General features: G+C 35.6%; 1 protein-coding gene across 1 annotated transcript; it reads left to right on the top strand.

Annotated features, from left to right (window-relative positions):
* Positions 1-7: 7 nt before the first annotated feature.
* On the top strand, positions 8-17,682 carry LOC135208243 (uncharacterized). The gene is made up of 5 exons (XM_064240362.1): positions 8-88; positions 6,676-6,845; positions 14,469-14,562; positions 15,172-15,323; positions 15,704-17,682. Exons 2-5 carry the CDS (start codon positions 6,831-6,833, stop codon positions 15,806-15,808), a joined length of 366 nt encoding a protein of 121 aa, XP_064096432.1. The 5' UTR covers positions 8-88; positions 6,676-6,830; the 3' UTR covers positions 15,809-17,682.
* Positions 17,683-21,771: the final 4,089 nt, after the last annotated feature.

Genomic DNA, 21,771 nt, shown 5'->3' with positions numbered 1-21,771 from the left:
AGTTAGACTCGAAAGTGAGTGAACCAACTTTTTTTTTTCTCTCCCTGTGGTTTTACTAATCAAAGTCTTCCTCAAGATTGATATAGAAGTAAGTGGTGATTTACTTTGTGATAAAGTCGATATTTCTATACGGTTATGTTTATAAAGACTGAGGGAGATTTTGAAATATGTAGTTTCGGTGTTGGCGAGATGTAGTTGCATAGTTATAAAGCAAAATATTCTTTGGCATATCAAGGCCTTTATAGACACATTAATAATTTATTCAACATAATCAGGGTTCCTCAGTTCCTGACAGATGAACAGTTATTAGGTAAAAGTTGTCATATCAGAATCTTTTAAATTTCTTAAACAGATAACTAATTCATTTCGTATAACCTATGATCTTTAATATCCTTACAGATCAAATGATGGGTATTCACTCCTATACCTGTAATTAATTAGCATACATGTGACAGATATTACGAACAGGATCTTCCTGAATTCTCAACTGGATCATTAACTTAATTCACATAACCTGTGATCTTTAATTTTCCGATTGATCAAATGAGTAATAGTCATTCCTATTACCTGTAATTTATTAACAAATAGCCTTGTAAAACCGTGACCTTTCGAAATTCTCAACAGGATCATTAATTTAATTCACGTAACCTGTGATCTTTAATTTCCTATATAATCAAATGATCAGTATTTACTATACCTGTAATTAATTATAATATAGGTGGCAAAGTCTTAAGACCAGGATCTGTCAAATTCGTTAATAAAATCATTAATTTAATTCACATAACCTGTGATCTTTAATTTCCTGACTGATCAAATGGTCAGAATTTCTTATACCAGTAACTAGTAATTAGCATATTGGTGACAATCAGTCTTAAGACCAGGATCTTTCAAATTTATCAACAAGATGATTAATCTAATTCACATAACCTGTGATCTTTAATTTTCTGACTCATCAAATGATTTATAGTCATTCTCTATTACCTGTAATTAATTAGCACACAAGTGACAAAGAGTCTTAAGAATATTTTGGGGGAGAAAGGCGAACATCTTCTATATATTTTTCTTGGCAGAATCCGAATTTGTCGAATCTAGTTCTCGAAAAACCGCAAATCGCGTGATTAGAGTCAGTACTCGGCTGGCCTTGTGGCTTCTAAATCCCGTCTCACTTTAGCCCTCTTATATTTTGCTCTATATTTTTGTTATTCCCATGGTTTTATTTATTTTTCTATTTTTATTTTTTACTTTTTGCCCATCTCACTTCCCGGTACATTTAAAAAACTCAACGCTGAGAATGAGAATCCACCCCCCACCCCCGTCTCACTTCCCTCTCCATTTAGAAAAAAAAAAACTTAACTCTAAGATTGAGGAACAAAATTTTAGTCCCTGTGTTTTATTTTTTCTCACTTCCCACTAAATTTAGAAAAAATACTCAACGCTGAGATAAAAAGCAAACAAGAACCAGCATTAATCACCAAAATTGTCGCATTTTCCTCCTTTACATTTAAAAAACAACTCAACTCTGAGATTTAAAATAAAAGTGTACGTTGCATCACCAAAATAATAAAGTTAGCAGGTACCTGTGTTGACGATAATATATAGAGTAGTATCGATCTTTGCTTTATTGCAATCGTAGTTTGAATAGCAATTCCAAATTACCATTAATAATTACCCGCTTGTGTAAAGAGGATTCGCATTCAAAATTCTTCATTATGAATAAAACTCCTAGTCAAAGACTACCAAGAATTCAACCCCCTTATAGTACAGCAGTGTAATAAGTGTAATGGATCCAGATTTGGTTATATTGTGAATGATAAATAGGCGGAGACGGGCAAAACCTTACCGAATATATTAGAGAGAGAGAGAGAGAGAGTAGAGAAAAAAAGCGTGAGAGAGAGAGAGAGAGAGAGAGGAGAGAGGGAGAGATAGAGAGAGAGAAAGAGCTAAATAGGGAAGAGCGTCAATCAAGCGGGTAAAAAATGTACATGCATATCCAACTAATCACAAGATAGACTGCAAAGCGAGAGTAGAGAGAGAGATAGAGAGAGAGAGAGAGGAAGGATTGGGGAAGGGAGAGGAAAAAGACGAGAAGAAGAGCCAAAGGATATAGGTAAGCGTCAATCAAGCAGGTAAAAAAATGTACATGCATATCCAGTACTATCACAAGATAGACTGCAAAGCAAGAGAGAGAGAGAGAGAGAAAGCAGTAATGGAATGTTCCCAGCCTAATCCAGTAAGGAATTCATTACAATTAAGCCTCAATAACAGCCTAAATAGCACCGAATTTAACCGAAAGCTCCCAGAATGAAACTTTCCATACATTAAAGTCGTGAGGTGTAATTGGTTCATTTTGAAAGGCGACAATCACGAGATGAACCAATCTTCGTAAACGACACCGAATCGTCGCTTTCACTCAAACTCCTGCTGTCGCTTTTTTGGATAGAGATCTAGAAGTAGTGATGCTGTATTGAAGAAGAGCATACCACCTTGCTTGTCGTCCTTGAAAATATGAAAAATTTAGTTTGCATATTTTATATGGTTTTCATTCCAGGTTAATAGTTGTGGTCACCCACGCATCATTGCGACCTCTGATCTTTGGCCTTATTTTGACCCATTGTCCTTCGCAGTAGTCTCCCAAAGTCTGTTGCAAAGTCTAATAACAGTCATTAGTGATTGTATGCTACAGATATACAGGATTCAGTTAAGGTCACCCGCTCAAGATTTGACCTGACCCACTGCACTGATAAAGTCCTTGTCCTTGACTTTATTCTGGTACACACATATGCTTGGTTGGTTAGGAAGGTTAGGTTAAAGTCGTGTAGTAAGCCTGCAGTTATTAAATAGCTTGAGAGAACATATAATTAGGTATGCTTTGTATATATATATGTATATATATATATATATATATATATATATATATATATATATATATATATATATATATATATATATATGTGTGTGTGTGTGTGTGTGTGTGTGGATGTCTGAATCCTACAGTACGTTCTTGCAATGCACTGTAAGTCCATCTAAATGGAAACAATTTATGGGAGGGACGAGCATTCATATAGCTAAAATTATGCTAAAGAGGTTAAGTCATTCCTGAGTTAGATGGATTTTTAATTAAATTAATTTGAAATATTCAGTATCTAATCCGGCAGGAAATACCCAAGGTACAATTTGCTACAAACTCCTACCATTCCCCAGGACCTTGAATTAACTGCCAAGGAATCCAGTGGACTTCCTCCTGCCACCTGGGGCGACCAGATATCCTGATAATCCTGGGCGGGCATGCGCCATGCGATGGTTTTGAGTCCTTCCAAGAAGTGCGAAGATCCTTAAATTTGTGCTTTTCGCTCTCCACCCAATCCTTAAGGATTCTCTTTTTTTGCAGGATTCTCTAAAGGATTTGTATTCAGTGTTGAAGGAGCTTTGTACAAAATCTGATTTATGTAAAATCTCTAGTTTTCCAAATTATTACCTGTACAGTTTTTCTTTTTTAACACTTAAACTAATGTCGAAAGTTGCTGTTTAGCCTTGAATGTCGTTAAGTCAGCATTTTGGTCAAGATATTAAAAAGAAACAAATGCATTTAGTTACATAAAAATGCCGTAGTATTTACTATTTTTAATGTTCTATGTATCATTTGTAAAATGACCTAGTCTAAATCTTGCTGCTTGTTAAACTTAGCGTAAGCTAATTTACAGATTATTGACAAAACAACCTCTTTGGGTGTCATAAACAAATTTAAGGTCATACCTTTCACTAACTTCTTTCTTGCAGTAAAGCAGATCAAATGTTTGATAAACATACAAATAACTTCATCTTTTAAACACTATATCCAGTAATGTTAAAACAAATGTAACTTGAAAATAAAATTAAAAAAAAAATGAATGGGTAGCACTTTCACCCCAAACAATCAAATGTAAATGAAACCGTTGTATGGTTGAGTGGTCACCATTACTATTTCAGACTAGGAATTAATGCTGCATTTCCCTTTTTTTGCCAATAGGATTACGTAAATAGTTTGAATTGGATTTTGAAGATAATTTTCTTATTTTTGAGAGACTTTCCGTCAAGTATCTCTGAATTCCCCAGCCCTGTCGAATGTTTACAATCTCTAAAAGCTCTTGTGTCGAATGCTGTCTTCATGTTGTTGCTGCTAACGTCAACAACATAAAAATATGAGGAATACCATGACAGGAGGTGTCACTGTAACCCCGTCCTCCGTCACGGTGTTAGTTCTAATATCACTGTAACTTCACCTTCCATCCCTGTATTCTTTCTAGTGTCACTATAGCTCCCTCTCCACCTACGTATTCCTTCTAGTGTCACTATAACTTCACCCTCCATCACTGTATTCCTTCTAGTGTCGATATAAATTCACCTTCCATCACTGTATTCCTTCTAGTGTCACTATAACTTCACCCCCCATCACTGTATTCCTGTATTAATTCTAGTGTCACTATAAATTCACCCTCCATCACTGTATTCCTTCTAGTGTCACTATAACTTCACCTTCCATCACCGTATTCCTTCTAGTGTCACTATAACTTCACCCTCCATCACCGTATTCCTGTATTAATTCTAGTGTCACTATAAATTCACCCTCCATCACTGTATTCCTTCTAGTGTCACTATAACTTCACCCTCCATCACTGTATTCCTTCTAGTGTCACTATAACTTCACCCTCCATCACTGTATTCCTTCTAGTGTCAATATAAATTCACCTTCCATCACTGTATTCCTTCTAGTGTCACTCTGACGTCCTCCTCCATCACTGTATTCCTTCTAGAGCCACTATAATTTCCCCGTCCATCACTGTATTCCTTCTATTGTCACTATAACGTCCCCCTCCGTCACTGTATTCCTTCTAGTGTCACTGTAAATTCACCCTCTATAACTTCACTATAACTTCCTCCTACATTACTGTATTCCTTCTAGTGTCGCTATTACGTCCCACTCCGTCGCTGTTATCCTCCCAGTGTCACTATAAATTCACCCTCCATCACTATATACCTTCTAGTGTCACTCTACGTTCCCCTCCATCACTGTATTCCTTCTAGAGCCATTGTCACTTCATCCTCCATCACTGTATTCATTCTAGTGTCACTGTAACGTCCACCTCAATCTCTGTATTCCTTTTAGAGTCACTATAACTTCCTCCTATATCACTGTATTCCTTCAAGTGTCGCTATAACGGCCCCCTCCGTCGTTGTAATCCTTCCAGTGTCACTATAAATTCACCCTCCACCACTATATACTTTCTAGTGTCACTCTACGTCCCCCTCCATCACTGTATTCCTTCTAGAGTCATTGTAACTTCATCCTCCATCAGTGTATTCATTCTAGTGTCACTGTAACGTCCCCCTCCATCACTGTATTTCATCTAGTGTCACTATATCTTCGCCCTTCCCATTGTATTCCTTTTACTGTCACTATAACTTTGCCCACCGTCACTGTATTCCTTTTAATGTTACTGTAACTTCACCCTACGTCACTGTATTCCCTCTATAGCAACAGTACTCTACCTCAAATTTGTGGTTTTGCGAAGTATGTCTTGAGTTGGCTCGTTCGTTCTCCCCTCCCAGAGAGAGAGAGAGAGAGAGAGAGAGAGAGAGAGAGAGAGAGAGAGACGCTGTTCTCGTAACTTCTTGACCATAAATGAGATATTTGCGGTGACTGTCACGTATGCGTTGTGTAAGACCGATTAAAAATTCTTTCCTTTGACGGGGGAGACCAGAAGTCTCTGCTTCAAGTTAGGTAGAAGACTTGCACTTCTTTCTGGGGCAAATCGGTCTCATACTTCTCGTTTTTATCATTGAACGGGAAGTAAAGTTATATGTTTCAGACCATGACCAAAATAGGTAAATATAGAAGGAAAATGGGTAATGATTAAAAAACTTAAAGAACAGGTATTTCTGAAAAAAGGTGTCTGTGAAGAACAGTCTGAGAAAAAATTTAACTAAAGACAAGATATATTCTGAAAATAGCTGTAACTAAAGAATGAGTATATTCTGTAAATAGCGGTAACTGAAGAATAAATATATTCTGAACAATGGTGTAGCCATAACTAAAGACCAGAAATAACCTTGAATTACATGTAATTTAAAGGTAAATATGTTTTTAAAATAGCTGTAACTAGAGAATAAGTATATTCGGAAAATAGCCAGGTCAAAAGAGTAGGTATTCTGAAAATAGCTTTAACCAACCAACAGATATATTCTAGAAAAGAGCACAAACTTTTGAATCTATCTTAGGAGCTTATGATTTAAAGATTTTATTTTTTTCTGTTTAATAAACTATTCATTATATTATTCATTCAATCGTGGTATTCAGTCCATCCTTTTCTGTAGTCTCAGTAGACTGTCATTGCAATATATAGAATATTAGCAAATATAAACCTTTATTAAACATTAAAGCAATTTTTTTTAACTTGGTGCCATTATACTCTGGTAGAAACAATAAGAATTTAGATCAATCAGTCCAAACTAACATTAGCTGAAGTTATTCAATAATTTTCTATGCCCGTAACCTTCTAATATGCATCGTTCAGTGAAATTGAGCAACATTGTTTCTGGTAAGAATTTTGATGGGTTACCAATAATTCATACCACATTAGTTCTCTTGAAAGATTTCCAGTCATAGATTTGACTGACATCAATCTTTCGTCTTTTTAGGTACATCAGCGACCTCACGATGGCTTGAAGGACTGAAGCGCAGTGATGCATAAATTGGATTTTAAAAAGTGTCTTGAAGTCATCTGTGATAGGTTCCAGTTGCGTTATTGCTCCAGCTGAGGCTGTGCTAGATTCTTTATATAGTGACGAGCAACATGAATATTTTGAAGGTAAGAAGGATATATTTACATTTCTATATGGATAGCATCAATTAAACGTTCAAAGGAAACTGCTTAGATATTCCTGTATTGTCGAGTAAACTCTCTCTCGCTCTCTCTCTCTCTCTCTCTCTCTCTCTCGATTAAGAGATGAATCTTTATTTCTAACTTAAATTTTCCTCTCTCTCTCTCTCTCTCTCTCTCTCTCTCTCTCTCTCTCTCTCTCTCTCTCTCTCTCTCTCTCTCTCTCTCTCTCTCTCTCTCTCTCTCTCTCTCTCTCTCTCTCTACTCAGGAAAAATAAAAATAGTATTTCCATGCATGCGTGATTGAGAGATCCATCATATCAGCTGTAACTTGTCATTCAGTATCTTGAGGAGTCCTAGTCTTAAATTATTTTTGCGTTTCAATTATCTTCCGAATGTAATGCGTCTGGAAATAATATTTGGCCACGCGAAGTACCAAAAAGAGGCTAAAAATAATTCTCTCTCTCTCTCTCTCTCTCTCTCTCTCTCTCTCTCTCTCTCTCTCTCTCTCTCTCTCTCTCTCTAAGTTTGACAATAAATAAAAACAGAATAAAAATAACAGGATTCATTTACCCGTAACCGGAGATAACTTACGCGTATTATTTGTGACGCCCAAATTATTTTTTTCTAGCGTACAAAAAGCACTCGTACACATTTCTCTATTGAAAATACTTTCTGTTTCCCTTTGCCCCAACACCCAACCCCCCTCCTGGCTTTAGAAGAGTACTTTACAAGTAATATTACTTAATAAATAAGTAAATAAATAAATAATAAATAGATAAATAAATAAATAAAAAGTCTTCCAGAACGAAAGTGAAATTCTTGTTCGAAACCGGAAGAGTAGTTTTTAAACTTCCTGGTTCAGTGGATCGTTAAGTCTCACAAAGTTGGCTGTAAAATCTTCCTGGTCTACTATTTCTTTCACTAGTAAATAAGCTGTTATTTGTTGTTAAAGTTAAGAGAGAAAATTTTGCATAAATTCAAGTTTTCATTCATAAAAAATATGAAAAAAATATATAAAATGAACAGGTAGCAGAATCCAGGCAGATAATTTCCAATATTGGCAAATCGTTCCGTTCCGTCTTTCCAAGTGAGGTAACCTGTCCCCTGGATGTGTACTCTCTCTCTCTCTCTCTCTCTCTTCCTTACAGTAAATGTGGTCAGGGTTCTCCTTCTTTAGCACTGAAACCATTTTAAGTACTGCTTGCGATAACAAACAACTTGTTCCAGTAACGTTCCTCAGTAATGTTTCTCATTAAAACAGCAGCGTATGTATGTTTGTACTCACTCACTACTTTCTTAATTATTTCAAATGTTTTTCCTTTATAATATTGAGGAAATAATCGTATACACTGGTACATATATTTATATTAATTCAAAGAATTGAGTTCAGCGTGTTTTCAATTTCCAAAGTACTCTTTGGGACAGTTCGAAGAGTTGTTGCCGAAGGTAGCTTTTGTTTGCGTTCAATATGATGACTTTTCGAAAGATTTTATGGTGCCATTAATCTGATATATATATATATATATATATATATATATATATATATATATATATATATATATATATATATCGTCACCAGTGGTGACGATTATTTCCTCAATACTAGAAAGGGAAAATATTTGAAATAATTAAGACAGTAGTGACTGAGTACAAACACACATTGACACATACAGCCTCTGGGACACACCATACGCTGCTGTTTTAATGAGAAACATTACTGACGAACGTTGTTTGTTAACGCTAGCAGTACTTAAAATGGTTTCAGTGCTAAAGAAGGAGAACCCTGACCACAGTTACTGTAAGGAAGAGAAGAGGAGAGAGAGAGAGAGAGAGATACACATCCAGGAGACAGGTTACCTCACTGGAAAGACGGAACGGAACGATTTGCCAATATTGGAAATTAACTGCCTGGGTTCTGCTTCCTGTTCATTTTATATATTTTTTTCATATTTTGTATGAATGAAAACTTAAATTTATGCAAAATTTTCTCCCTTAACTTCAATAACAAATACTATTAATATATATATATATATTTCTTAATAGATATATATTATATATATATATATATATATATATAGATATATATATATATATAATTATATATATATATATACATGCATCCATATATATATATATATTTAATATAAATAATATATACATATCTATATTATAATATATATATATATATTATATATATAATAATATATATTCTTTAGGAATGGAGGTGTGTAACAAATGAATAAGCATAAATGAATGAAATTAATTAATACAAAATTATGATAATTTAACGGACTGATCTTCGTGAGGAAGCGCAAATAGCAGATGGTTCGTTATACGTTTTAATGGGCGTGCGCGTAATTTTCTCCTCCGTAAATAAGCCAGTTATTATTTCCATCGTTTTAAGAGTCGCAACGGTGAAATCAGATATACTTATATGTCACGTATATAGAGTTTAATGTCATTTATCTCTATAGACAGAATAAGCCATATATAGACCTATGACCCTGTTTGCTTTCGTTTCCACTTGAACGAAATCTCAACCAGGGCGTAAATTAATTCATTATTCAGTGTACATTGAAAGAATTAAGGATTATACTTCACTAAAGCGTTTGAACTTGATATTTTGAAGTTTCTTTCACTTTCCAATTCTGTAAAAGCCTACAGAAGTTGCTGAGGAATGCAAAAGTTGTTCGATCAGATTTATATACATATTTTTATTGTCTATATCTCTTTCATCTCCTTGCTTTGAATGGGAAATTAGATGAGCTCTTCTCTTTACTTCTGCCAAAGAGAAAGCGAACAATATTGTGAGAATCATTTATCATCACAGAAACCTCTTGTTATCTCAACGCTCAATTGAATTTACTTATGAATCTGGATGTTATTCGTTACTCTTTATAAATGTCAGGTATTTGAAATAGATTTAAAGGTGAGTTGTTCTTGAAAATATGTTAGGCTAGAAACCACCTTTCTTCTAGTTATTGTGGATGATCAAACTTGTTATACATTGGCAGTGCATTTTCCAATTTCTCGATTTAAGTTTAATTAGGCTGTGGTCGAATTTAATTCATTTATTTAATTTTATGTTACAAAATACCACTATATAAAAATCTGATTTCATATTGGCATAGGATTAAGCACATTAACGTAGATATCAAGACTGAAAAAAAATTTTTTTTTATCTAGGACCAAATGATAACATTACAAATTTAATTTTCATATAGGCATAGACCTAGCCAACTTGTAGCTGATATCAAGGCTTAGAATTGATCAGTGCTTAAAATCTCAGCAGAAGGCCTAAGGGGCCTTGGATAAGCTGATATGCTCCAAATAAGATTAAAATTTTGATTTTAAGATTGGCATGAGCCTAGCCGTTGTTTAAAATGGATCAAAACCAAACCAGTGAGGACCTAACAGTGAGTTATTTTCTGTTCCTAGGTCAGGTTTATGACCTAATTTGACCTAGTTTTATTAGCGTTGTATTTGAATGTACATTTGACAGAAAATAATGGAGTATATTTTGATGGTCACGTAGCTGTAATATGATTTTCCAAATTGCTTGTATAGAATATCGCCTGGTGTCATATAGGCCTAAATATATATGCGAATACGAGAGAGAGAGAGAGAGAGAGAGAGAGAGAGAGAGAGAGAGAGAGAGAGAGAGAGAGAGAGAGAGAGAGGATGATGAAAGCGTCATTATCACCCCTCAAAGCAGTTCTGTCATACATCTGGTGTCCGGAAGTCTTAACCGCATCAACACCTTTCAGTTGTTGATGCACATCTTTCCCAGATGACACCTTATATATATAGTATATATATATATATATATATATATATATATATATATATATATATAGTCTGTTTTTCTAATGCTTATGATATCGCCTGCAGAACTCCAATAAACACACTTTTACCAATAACGTCGAAACAGTGGTCTAGACTCTAGAGTCCTAGACGATGGTCTAAACGGAAACTCCCGACTCTAAGGACGATACGTACCGTCCCAGATCTTGAATGAAGGTACCGTCATCCTCTCTCTCTCTCTCTCTCTCTCTCTCTCTCTCTCTCCTCTCTCTCTCGTGGCACAAATCTAGACATTTTCTCAAGCAAACATGCGACCGTTTATGTGGAAATTCATTAACGACACATGCATGCTTGTCTGGAGAGAGAGAGAGAGAGAGAGAGAGAGAGAGAGAGAGAGAGAGAGAGAGAGAGAGTAATAACCACAGTAATCAATATGCGTAAATGCATTTACGCATTTTAGTGACACTCTCCTTATGACTCGAGTTTTGGGTATTTAAAGAAACCGTCAACTTTCTTCTCCTCTATCTTGCTGTCAAACACCTCTGACTGATTACCTCTTCAAGTCCTAGTAGTCGGACTACCTTTCATTTCAGCTCTCTCTCTCTCTCTCTCTCTCTCTCTCTCTCTCTCTCTCTCTCTCTCTCTCTATATATATATATATATATATATATATATATATATATATATATATATATATATATATATATATATATACACACCGGTAACTCCTTGGCAACCGACCACTGGCATCTACAGCAATAAGTGTTCATAATTTTCCCGTCATTCTATTGTACGCAATCGCAGAACTCAAGCTTTTTCCTCTTAAGTTTAATATGCGAACGCTTTCGTTGTTTCACTGAAAAAAAAAAATCCACATCCTTCAAACGCATCCTTCGCAAGCTTTTGTCATAATAAATCACGTTCCAGTTTCTCTTGTTACTTCCACGTTAAGAATTGTGGTTTTGTGTGTATGTGGTCTCGAGTACTTTTCTTCTCGTAATCACTATGTCGTATGTCTTTTTTCCTTTCTTTCTTTCACCGGTGTGGACAGGGTTAGGTTTAAGCAATTGAATGTGTAACTTGTTAAAAAAGAAGATGTCTGTTATTTGTTTATTTAATCTATTACGGTAGCAGACCTTTCTAAACTGCGCTTCCAAAATGATATTAAGAAAAGCGTAATACTGTGGGTATAATTTTTTGCTAAAGAATACAGCCACTTAAACCATTAAACAGTTTTGTTATTGGGAGTTTAATGATTTAAGTGGCATTGTTTTATAGCAAAATGATAAAATTGATGTTAAGTTTTTCTCAATCTTATTTTGTAAACGTAATTCAGGTAAGTTTTTTAGCTTGTTTATAAAAACGTACTCTCAAAGACACTATTGTTCACTCAGTACAGCATTTTTAGTCACTTTTGGTCCTAGATTCCTGTTTAATACAAGAAGGATACTTTCACAACTTTCATGTTTGTTTTGTGACAAGAATAGGAGTGTCAAGTCTTTGAAGAACATTAGCAATGATTGATTATAATACTTATAGGATTCGTTTGTAAGCTAACAGTTTTTGATGTGCATAATTCGTGAAGAATTTTGATGAAAAATGACGGTAATGACATAAATGAGTATATAACTTCATTTGCAGGCTTTACAATGGGTTCTTTTTGAAGGACAGTCTAGAGTATACTACCACTTCCTGAATAACACTTTATAACCACATGCAATTACCAAAATACGAAAAAATACTGTCAATTACAAAAAACTAGGCCTAAAGAATGACGAAAATAAGGATATTACTTTATTTGCAGGTTAATAAAATGAATTCTTTCTGAATTATATTCTAAGGAACATTGACACCTCCTAATAATACTTTATAGGTGTATGCAATTACCAAAATAAAAGAAAATGCGTAGAAATACAAGAATTAGAACTAGGTTCAAAGAAAACCTCTGGCAATCTCTAGACCCGTGTGCATTTCACCCAAGTTGGAACAATACCTCAAGTAAAAGTGTTTAGGGGAAATTCAGCCATATATTCCATTTTCCCCCGAAAGGGAACGAACAATGGCTCCATACAATCTGTTCCTGGGAACGCCGTAGTATTCGTGACCTGAGCAAGGTGCTCTGAGAACGCAAGAACAGAAAGAGGAATATGACGAATGGGCCGTTTATGCAACGAACCCTTCGTGTTCAATGCAATACGAGGAAGAAAGACACCGATTTCCCGCGGTTTTCAGGCTATAAAAAAAGCCGTCGGTATGACTGGCTCATGCTATATGCTAGAGAAAAGACTTCTTTTTGTTTTCGTCGTGAAATTTGTATTACTGACACTTATCATCTTCTGTATACTCTTGTAGTTGCTTATACAGTTGATAATCAACCATACTTTATCATTTTCGTATGTCATTGAACACCAGTGCTCATAAATATCTTGAATGCTTTATTTTGTAGAAGCATAGGCCTAGCTACTGTCCATAGGTGATTGAACCTTTGACAATCGATCATAATTTAAAGCCTTATGTCATTGATCACCAATAATGGTAGAATCTTTTGAATACGTGCTTTTGTAGACGCATGGGCCTACAGCGAGCTTTTTCAAAATCTCAGGAGGAATCTTTGTTAATCTGCGTCTAATGGCATGCAATATGCTTACCTTTTTAGAAGTATAGGCCTACACCGTACTTTTACAAAATCTCAGGAGAGAAATCTTGGTTTATTTGCGTCTAATGAAATGCAAATCTATGCTGATTGTGTGCGCGCGCTCTTCTGCTTCTTCTTCTTGACGAAAGCTTGCGAGATTGTAGGACAAGGTCGAGCATCAATCCTGTGGCAAGCACTGTGGTATAATAAAAATGAGTTTGGACATTTTGCGTTATTGGCAGTTATTACTTCAAGTTTCGTAATGTTACAGAGACAGTATTTGTACTAGAAACAGCTTTAAAAAGGCTTAAAAATGTACTAGGAAAATTTATTTTCTTTACAATGGACAGCCCGAGTGGGGAGGAAGCGAATTATTTTTAGCAGATATTTTTAAATGCAGATTTCTTTAGCTTTGCCACGCATCGCAAATCAGCTGTTACGTTCACGCCGTTTCATGAATGGCGTAACGTCACTGTCATCTGCTACTCACACCTTACAACACTGAGAAAGATTTTACGTCAGGTCTCTATTGACTGGTTTATATGTATGTATGCATATGTATAATATTATATATATATATATATATATATATATATAATATAAGATATCTATATATATAGTATAATATACATATATATATATAATAAGGCAGTACTTTTTACTGACATTAAAAAAATATCGATTCCTTTTCAATCCCAGTCAGATCTAGATGAGTGCCTTTCAACTTTTAACAAATTTTCTTATCAGGCTCGCTCACGAAGCAAGAGCCCGTGTTCACTTAAACTATCTTAATTATGTTAAGCAATGAAATGCATTTAAATCAGCAACCAGGAGACAAATCAGTATCTAAGATTTATTGTCTCTAACATTTCCCACTAAAAGTGCAAATTTTCTAACATTTTCATTTTAATCCGACAATTTTTAATATTCATATGGATTTTTCCAACTAATGCAAATTACGTGAATTAAGGTAAATTTTGTGCTACTCTATTCATTTAGAGATCTAAAAAAACGAGAGAGATTAATTAACAATTTTGTATTGTCTAATTGTTTGCAAATGCAGCCAAAACATTTTAGCTTATAGCAACGTGTCTTTTGCTTTTTGTGTATAATGAAGAGCATCAATTTTTTTAATTACTCAATTATCAAGGATATTTTTCATCTTTCAGGTGTTCATCCTTCTGCTAACACTAAGCATGATGACAGAAGCCCTCACTTGGCCCTGGAGCCCTAGATCACAGCAATCAAGAAGAAGACCACATAGTAAGTGCTCATTAGAATCAGTGCTAGAGTTTTTGCTAAAGACTTTGATCATTAGACTTTGTGAGGTGTTATTTTGCAGTCTTATTTTGACCTATGTCATGCAGTACAGCTCTTAGTCAATAATGTGTTCATGCGTGAATGGTATTATGAAGATTCATGCTACAAAAATCTTTAAATACCGTTTATAATTCCTTAACTTTAACTACAAAGGCATTACTGCAGGGTGCTTGCAGCGTCCCTTCGACCCGTAGTTGCACCCACTTTTTAGCCTTTTATTTTGCCTCCATTCCTGCTTCCTTTCTTGAATTCTTGCTGCCCAACTCTGACTAGTATTTCTAAGAACATCTGTGTGGTTTCTCCCAGTTCCACCTCCGAACCTTACTCTTCATCTCCTTTATTTTCTGGAGCTGTCTGTCTCATTATCCAATCACTCCAACTCCCTCTTTTTCACTGTCCTTGAGCCCTGAATGGCCTACGGTGCCCCAGTGGTTGGCTTGACAGCCTGATTTTCAGAAACCAACTGTAGCTAAAAAGTACAAGGCACACGCCAGTAGTCTAGATTCAAGGACAGTTTATAACATTAGTGAATTTACTGTAGAATATTTCCAGGGTTCTGGTCTCCCGATAGTGGGAGACTGAGGAGACAACAGCAGCAAAATTTGCTGAAAACGCCTGTACCCAAACGTCAGTCTTCATCTGCGATGAGTACCCTGGCCAGAGTTCGAGCTGCTACCCAGCTTGACATTCCAGACGAACCAGAGGTAAAGTGAAGTGACTCTCCTTGAATATATCATGGACAATAATGGATAATGATAATAAAATGATGAAAGCCACTATCCTTGTTTATTGTATAATGTATTCTAGTAATTTTCCAGTTCTGTGTAAGCTTAAGCAGTCATCGTGTATGTTTGTATACACAGGCTGAAAAACTGAATTAAACATCGTTAATGTGATACGACTTCTTGGGTCTTTTCATGAATACTGATTAAGATAAATATAATTTTCATGATTTTTTTATCATATACTCGATTCATCATTCAGTTCCGTGTAAACATAAGCATTCTTCACTAAAGTTTGTATATACAGGCGGACAAGGACTTAGTAAAACACTGATAATGAAGTTTATCTCTCGCTATTTCAGTTCTTCAGGTACCTCTGTAGAACCACAGATGTCTGTCCGTATTCTTGGCAGTGGATGGAAGGAAATCTGCTCAGGGCCATCGTGAGGCTGTCACTCCTGAAGTAACTTCTGAAATGACTTTTCCGAAAGTCACTTTTCCTCAAGTGGCTGTACCTGGAATAGCTTTTACCTGAAGTCACTTTTACCTGAAGTCACTTTTACCTAGAGTAACATCTGAAGTAACTTGTGAAGTAACATTTCTTGCAGTGACTTCTCCTGAAGTCACATTTACCTGAAACTACTTTTACCTGGAGTAACTTTTTCTAAAGTCACTCCTGCAATATTTTATTTTTTCAGGATGATCTGAAATCGAGCGGTGAATTGCCAGTAGTGTTTCTAAAAGGCTTTCTCTTAGAGTAGCCATATTAACCATCCATCTACTTTTTGTAGATATGTATAATCTGTAACTCTACATTGAAGGGTATAGTACTTCTCTGTAGCAGAACAGCAGACATAGGTTTACATACAGCAATACAGAACGCATATACTAGTAAAATTCTTGTAAGCATAACAAACACGTTTTTTGAAATACGTAGTAAACCTACACAGAAATTGATCGAAATGTTTTCATGTAACAAAGAAAATAATTTAAGTGCAGTTACTGATATTTTAATCGGTGAGGATGATATTAATCTTCACTTACTTTCAGTTTTCCATGAGTAGTTTTTCCTATTAATTGCCAGTTCTTAATGAATAGTTTTTTTAGAGCATGATTACTGATCATTAGACGTGTCACCTCTCTTTAAATGAACCTTGACCTTACTACTGAATTTGTAAAAATGAAGTTATCTAAAATTCTTGAGCTGCGAGCACCTTGATATAAAGTTTGAGTCACTTTTGGTATTAAACAAAAAACACTTTTTAGTTAAATACGGAACTTTGGTTTTATGGCAGGCATATTTCCTCTTTATATTTGTTAACGGAGCAACGAAGTCATCTTTGATGACTTTGAAGATTCAGTCGGCCATGAAGCTCTACCAGGAAATGATTTCCATAATATGAATCTTATTGTAACTGCAGATTTAGAACAGGTTTCATAAAATTCTAAGACTGCTTCAGAAAGAACAGAAATCTGTCGTCTCCCACTTCATTTGCTTTTTATTTCCTGAATTTTACATCTCATATCATTGAAGTTAGTCCTGGAATAACTGAAATTAGAACTGGGACTTCATGTGATTTGAATTTTTTATTTTAAAATGGTGCGCAGTTATGGGACATTTTACCTAAGTAGCATTCAAGTTACTGTTCCTCAAGTAATATATCTTGAATAATATTATAAGCAATCAGAGATGCAGCATTATTTTTATACTAATATAAATAATTCCCGTATGAATTTAACTAAATTAAAGAAAAAAATATTCTATGTAGTGCATTCCAACTCTAATATATCCCATACCATCAAATGGTGTTTGAAACACGTCTCGTACAGACACACTCACATTAGGTCACGTAGAATAGTGTGCCTGGGTCCTTGCTCTCCTGTGACTCCTGAGTGGATTGGGTAATTTACAAGATAGAATAGAACCCATCTACCTTGCGAATGCCTGCTCAGTGCTTATAACTAAGTGCCAAGCTGAGAATAGAAGATATTAGAGTTAAAAAAGAAAGATCCTGGATATTGAAATGAAATGACAGTAACATAGTATTCATAATATTTGTATAAACCCCATTCTTTAAATGGATGAAATCTATTTTTGCCATTTTTTACAATACACTAATTACATTATTCATGTCTATTCTTGTACCCTTGTTTATACTTGCTGGTTTATGACCCAGGTACTACTCCATCGTGGGAGTAATAAGGCAGGCTGAATAACCTTATCCTTTCATTTCCTGGGAAATACTTGAACTTTTTTATAGCTTATATGGGAATTGTATGGGAACTATAAATATTAGGTTCTTGAAGATTTTAAGGTTACTTATTGACATCCAATCAAAGTTGCTAACACTACTTTATTTGAATAAAAGTGGTTAACTTTTTTAGGCTCGTATCTCCCTATGTAATCCGTCTGCTTCTTTTTAGTCCTTTGCCAGCTGCAAAAATTCGTCTGCTTTATGTAGTGTCAAAATTCCTTACCAAAACACCTTCAAGATTCCTAATTTTTAAGTAAAATGTAATGTAAGTAGTACTAAGAGATGTCTGCAGTATGTATATATGTAAAATGATATAATTCTCAAGAAAAACTTTTGTTAATAAACACTTCCATTTGGAAAATTGCTAACTCAAAAAAATAGCTGAATTTTGTGCAAGTATGGCGTGTAAAAGTTGGCAGGTATGATATTTTATAATTAATCTTTCATATTATTTTGGTGAACATTCACACACCTTATGAAAAATCGAAGGCATATCTTCGGAGTAAATGAGTTTCCCGTTACTGTTCAAGGTTGAATTCGATTTTGCAATTACTCAAGCTATCCATGGTGGCACAGTCTTCAATATTTTTTATAGGAGAAACAAGCCTAAAGCTAAATGAAGGGAAACTAAGCACACAAGACATTATGAAAAGGTCGGTAGATTCGGAAACAAATATATCAACGTTATATGTAGGAATATTGGCATTTTGGGAACACTCACGTCACTTCTATTTGCCCAGAGGTTACAAATGTTCTAGTTGTCACATTCTCAAGTCTTTTAGCCAATGTTTGCGTTCTGAGAACGAGCTTCATTATATCTCGACATTTTGATTTATCAGACTAATCATTGCAGTTAATGGCATTACCAATATCAAAAAACTATATAATTGGAAAAAAATATGTAAGAGGAAGTGAAGAAATAAAATACTTGAAATCAACAGAACAGGCTAAGGAAATATCTTGGGTAGAGCTACAAAATTTAGATAAATGAAAAGTAAATAAAAAAAACTTGAAAAATTAGGAGAGAGAGAGAGAGAGAGAGAGAGAGAGAGAGAGAGAGAGAGAGAGAGAGAGAGAGAGAGAGAGAGAGAGGCAATCAAGTACTACGGATAACTTGAGACTAAATAAAGGAAATGGGTAAATTGAGATATTTCACAAAATGAACGAATGACTTAGTAGCGAATACTGGAGGCAGTCTGCTAAAAGCACTCTGCAAACGCTGCTTTGTAATTAGCTGGAAATCGTTCGCTTACTTCTTAGTAGCTAAGGTTTATTCTTGCCATACGAGTGGAGGGAAGGACATTACCAGCCCTCCAGGGTCCTGGGGTATGGTGTGCAGTACGACATGGCCCCGAAAGAAGGTGTTGATCATGGCGAATTGAAAATTGAATATTTACATTAAATGAAACTAATTTGAGATTTCTGTAGATGACTGGCGGGTGCTGAGTGATCATTTGAAACTTGAGTTGGAAGCCTTGAAAAATGAACAAGTGCAGAAGTTGGTCACATTTCTGTACAGGTGAACGAAGTGAAAGCGGAGTTCCGAGTTCAAGAAGCTGCTGCTAGGAGGACTCTTTGATTACCGAGTCCGTGGTGTTAGGGAAGAAAAGACAGAAGTAGTTGAGGCTTTGGGCGAAATTCAAGTGGCTGACAGCAGATTTTCAATAAAGATATTGATAAAGTTTGAATCTAATGGGGAGAAAAATGATTCTGTACGTAAAATTGTGGTAATGTCGACAGTAACTATAAAAATGATGCAGTATTCGCCTTACATTATATGGCATGTATCGAGTGAAGAGTTAAAGGAAGATCTAAACCTTATTGCAAGGCATGAATATTTGCAGTGTCGAGAATATTGAAGAACAAGATTTCAAGAGTTTTTGATAAACCAGCTGCTGGAAATACTGAGCATATGTATTTTAAAATGTTGTCCAGTTATTAGAGGCTTGTCAAGGTTCAAGTTAAATCCACAAAATTAATAGGTTATGAAAAAAAACAATAAAACAATTACATTTAATTAACAAAACTTCACATATCAAAACATTACCAATTAATTAACAACCAACATAATAAACTAAATATTCTGCCCAATACCAAATCCAAAATATCATATGGTATAATAACCGTACTCACAATGATCAGAGAAGTTCTTAACAAGCGCTTACGAGGCAGGAGCTGGGACGAGACACACAGGTGGCAAATAAGCCAGAGCGAAGGAAAACGTGTGGGGGGGATGGGGAGAGAGGGTGAGTAAGAAGAACGAGACAGGAGGGGGAATCAGAAGGTAGGTTTTACAAGGATACTGGAGAGCTACATTTTAACTTAATTTCAAGATTTCGTACTTATTACGAAAGAAGGTTACCATTAGTTATTTATTTAGGTATATACAATATGTACACGGATCCGTTTAATTAATGAAGGAAGCCGGTACTTGACATCTCCTCCCCGCTGAAGAGATCGTAACTCCTCCCCGCTGAAGAGATCGTAACCTATGAAGGTACGATATTCCCTGGTACGGGTGTTCTTGACAGTGCATCAGCTATACGATTGTCTTGACCACGAATGTGCTGAACACTGATATTGAAGTTTTGCAAGTAGAGAGACCATCTTAAAATTTTCTGGTTCACATTTCGAGCTCTGTTCAAGAAGACGAGGGGGTTGTGGTCGGTGTACACAGTAATGGGGTTATTTGTGGAAACGTAGACTTCATATTTCTGCAAGGCTTGTACTATAGCTAGGAGTTCTTTCTCCACAGTAGATAGCGACCTTTGGTGCTTCTTCAACCTGCATGAATAGTAAGACACAGGGTGAAGCAAGTTAGTTTCAGGCTTCTCTTGTAGGAGGACAGCACCAACACCGTAGTCACATGCATCTACCTGGAGAACAAAAGGTTTTGAAGGATCGGGAGTCGTTAATACTGGTTTACAGCAAAGTAGGCTTTTGATCTGTTTGAAGGAGTCTTGAAAGATTCATCCCATACGAATTTAGTCTTGGTACTAGTCAAGTTTATCAACGGATGAGCTACATTACTTCTACGGTAATAAGAGGTCATTCCAATGAATCTCATTACTTCTTTTCTGTTTGTAGGTACGGGATAATTTAATATAGCTTCTATATTAGTGGTTTTAGGCAAGATTTCCCCGCTTCCAATAACATGTCCCAAGTACTTTACACGAGCTTTAGCAAAGTTTGATTTAGCAAGATTTATTGTCAAACCCAACCTTCTAAATCTATCAAGAAGTGCTTTAAGTTTACAAAGATGTTCCTCCCATGAGTCGGATACTACAAGAATGTCATCCAAGTAACCGTAAACCCCATCCAGATCTCTTATGACATTTATCATTCTCTGAAATGTGGCAGGTGCGTTGCACAGACCAAAAGGAAGTCTTTCATATTGGAACAACCCAAAGGGAGTAATAAAGGCGGACATCTCCTTCGCTCTCCCTGACAATGGGACTTTATAATAACCCTTCAGCATTAATAACCCTTCAGCATATCGACTTGGGTTAAATATTTCGACTTACCAATGGAGTCCAGTATATCATCAATACGTGGCAGGGGATAACGGTCTTTTATGGTTACCGAATTTAATTTTCTATAGTCTGTACATAACCTGACCTTACCATTAGACTTGGGCACTAGTAAGCAAGGAGAAGCCCAAGGAGACTTGCTAGGCACAGCAAGTTTATGCTTCAGTAGATACTCGACCTCTTCTTGCATTACCTTCCGTTTTTCAAAGTTGGTTCGATAGTAGTTTTGTCGTATAGGAAGAGTTCCTGGCAATAACTCAATGTCGTGAGAAATAACACTGCATTCTCTGAGATTATCACTGCATACATCTTCATACTGTCGTAGCAGATTCTTAATATCACACCGTTGCTCCTCATTTAGGTGCTGTAGATACTGCGGAAGAGATTCTAAGATTTCTTTATTAGAAAAGTCAGCCCAAGATGGGATTTCATTTAGGCCTAAAGAATTTACATCCTTTAAGGTGGTGGACTTTTGTTTTACAATATCTGTGTCTCTGGAACAAAATAGAGCAGCAGAGGAATCGGCATGATATTCTTTAAGCATATTGACATGGACTAACAGTGCTTTTACGTCTATCTGGAGTTTTTATGATATAATTCTGATTATTTAAAACGTTTTCTGTATAACATAAGGGCCAGAAAAAC

The sequence above is a fragment of the Macrobrachium nipponense genome, chromosome 35, assembly GCF_015104395.2.
Source record: "Macrobrachium nipponense isolate FS-2020 chromosome 35, ASM1510439v2, whole genome shotgun sequence".
NCBI classification, from domain to species: domain Eukaryota; kingdom Metazoa; phylum Arthropoda; class Malacostraca; order Decapoda; family Palaemonidae; genus Macrobrachium; species Macrobrachium nipponense.
The sequence above is the reverse complement of the archived record's forward strand: the minus strand, read 5'-3'. Positions and strand labels throughout refer to the sequence as shown.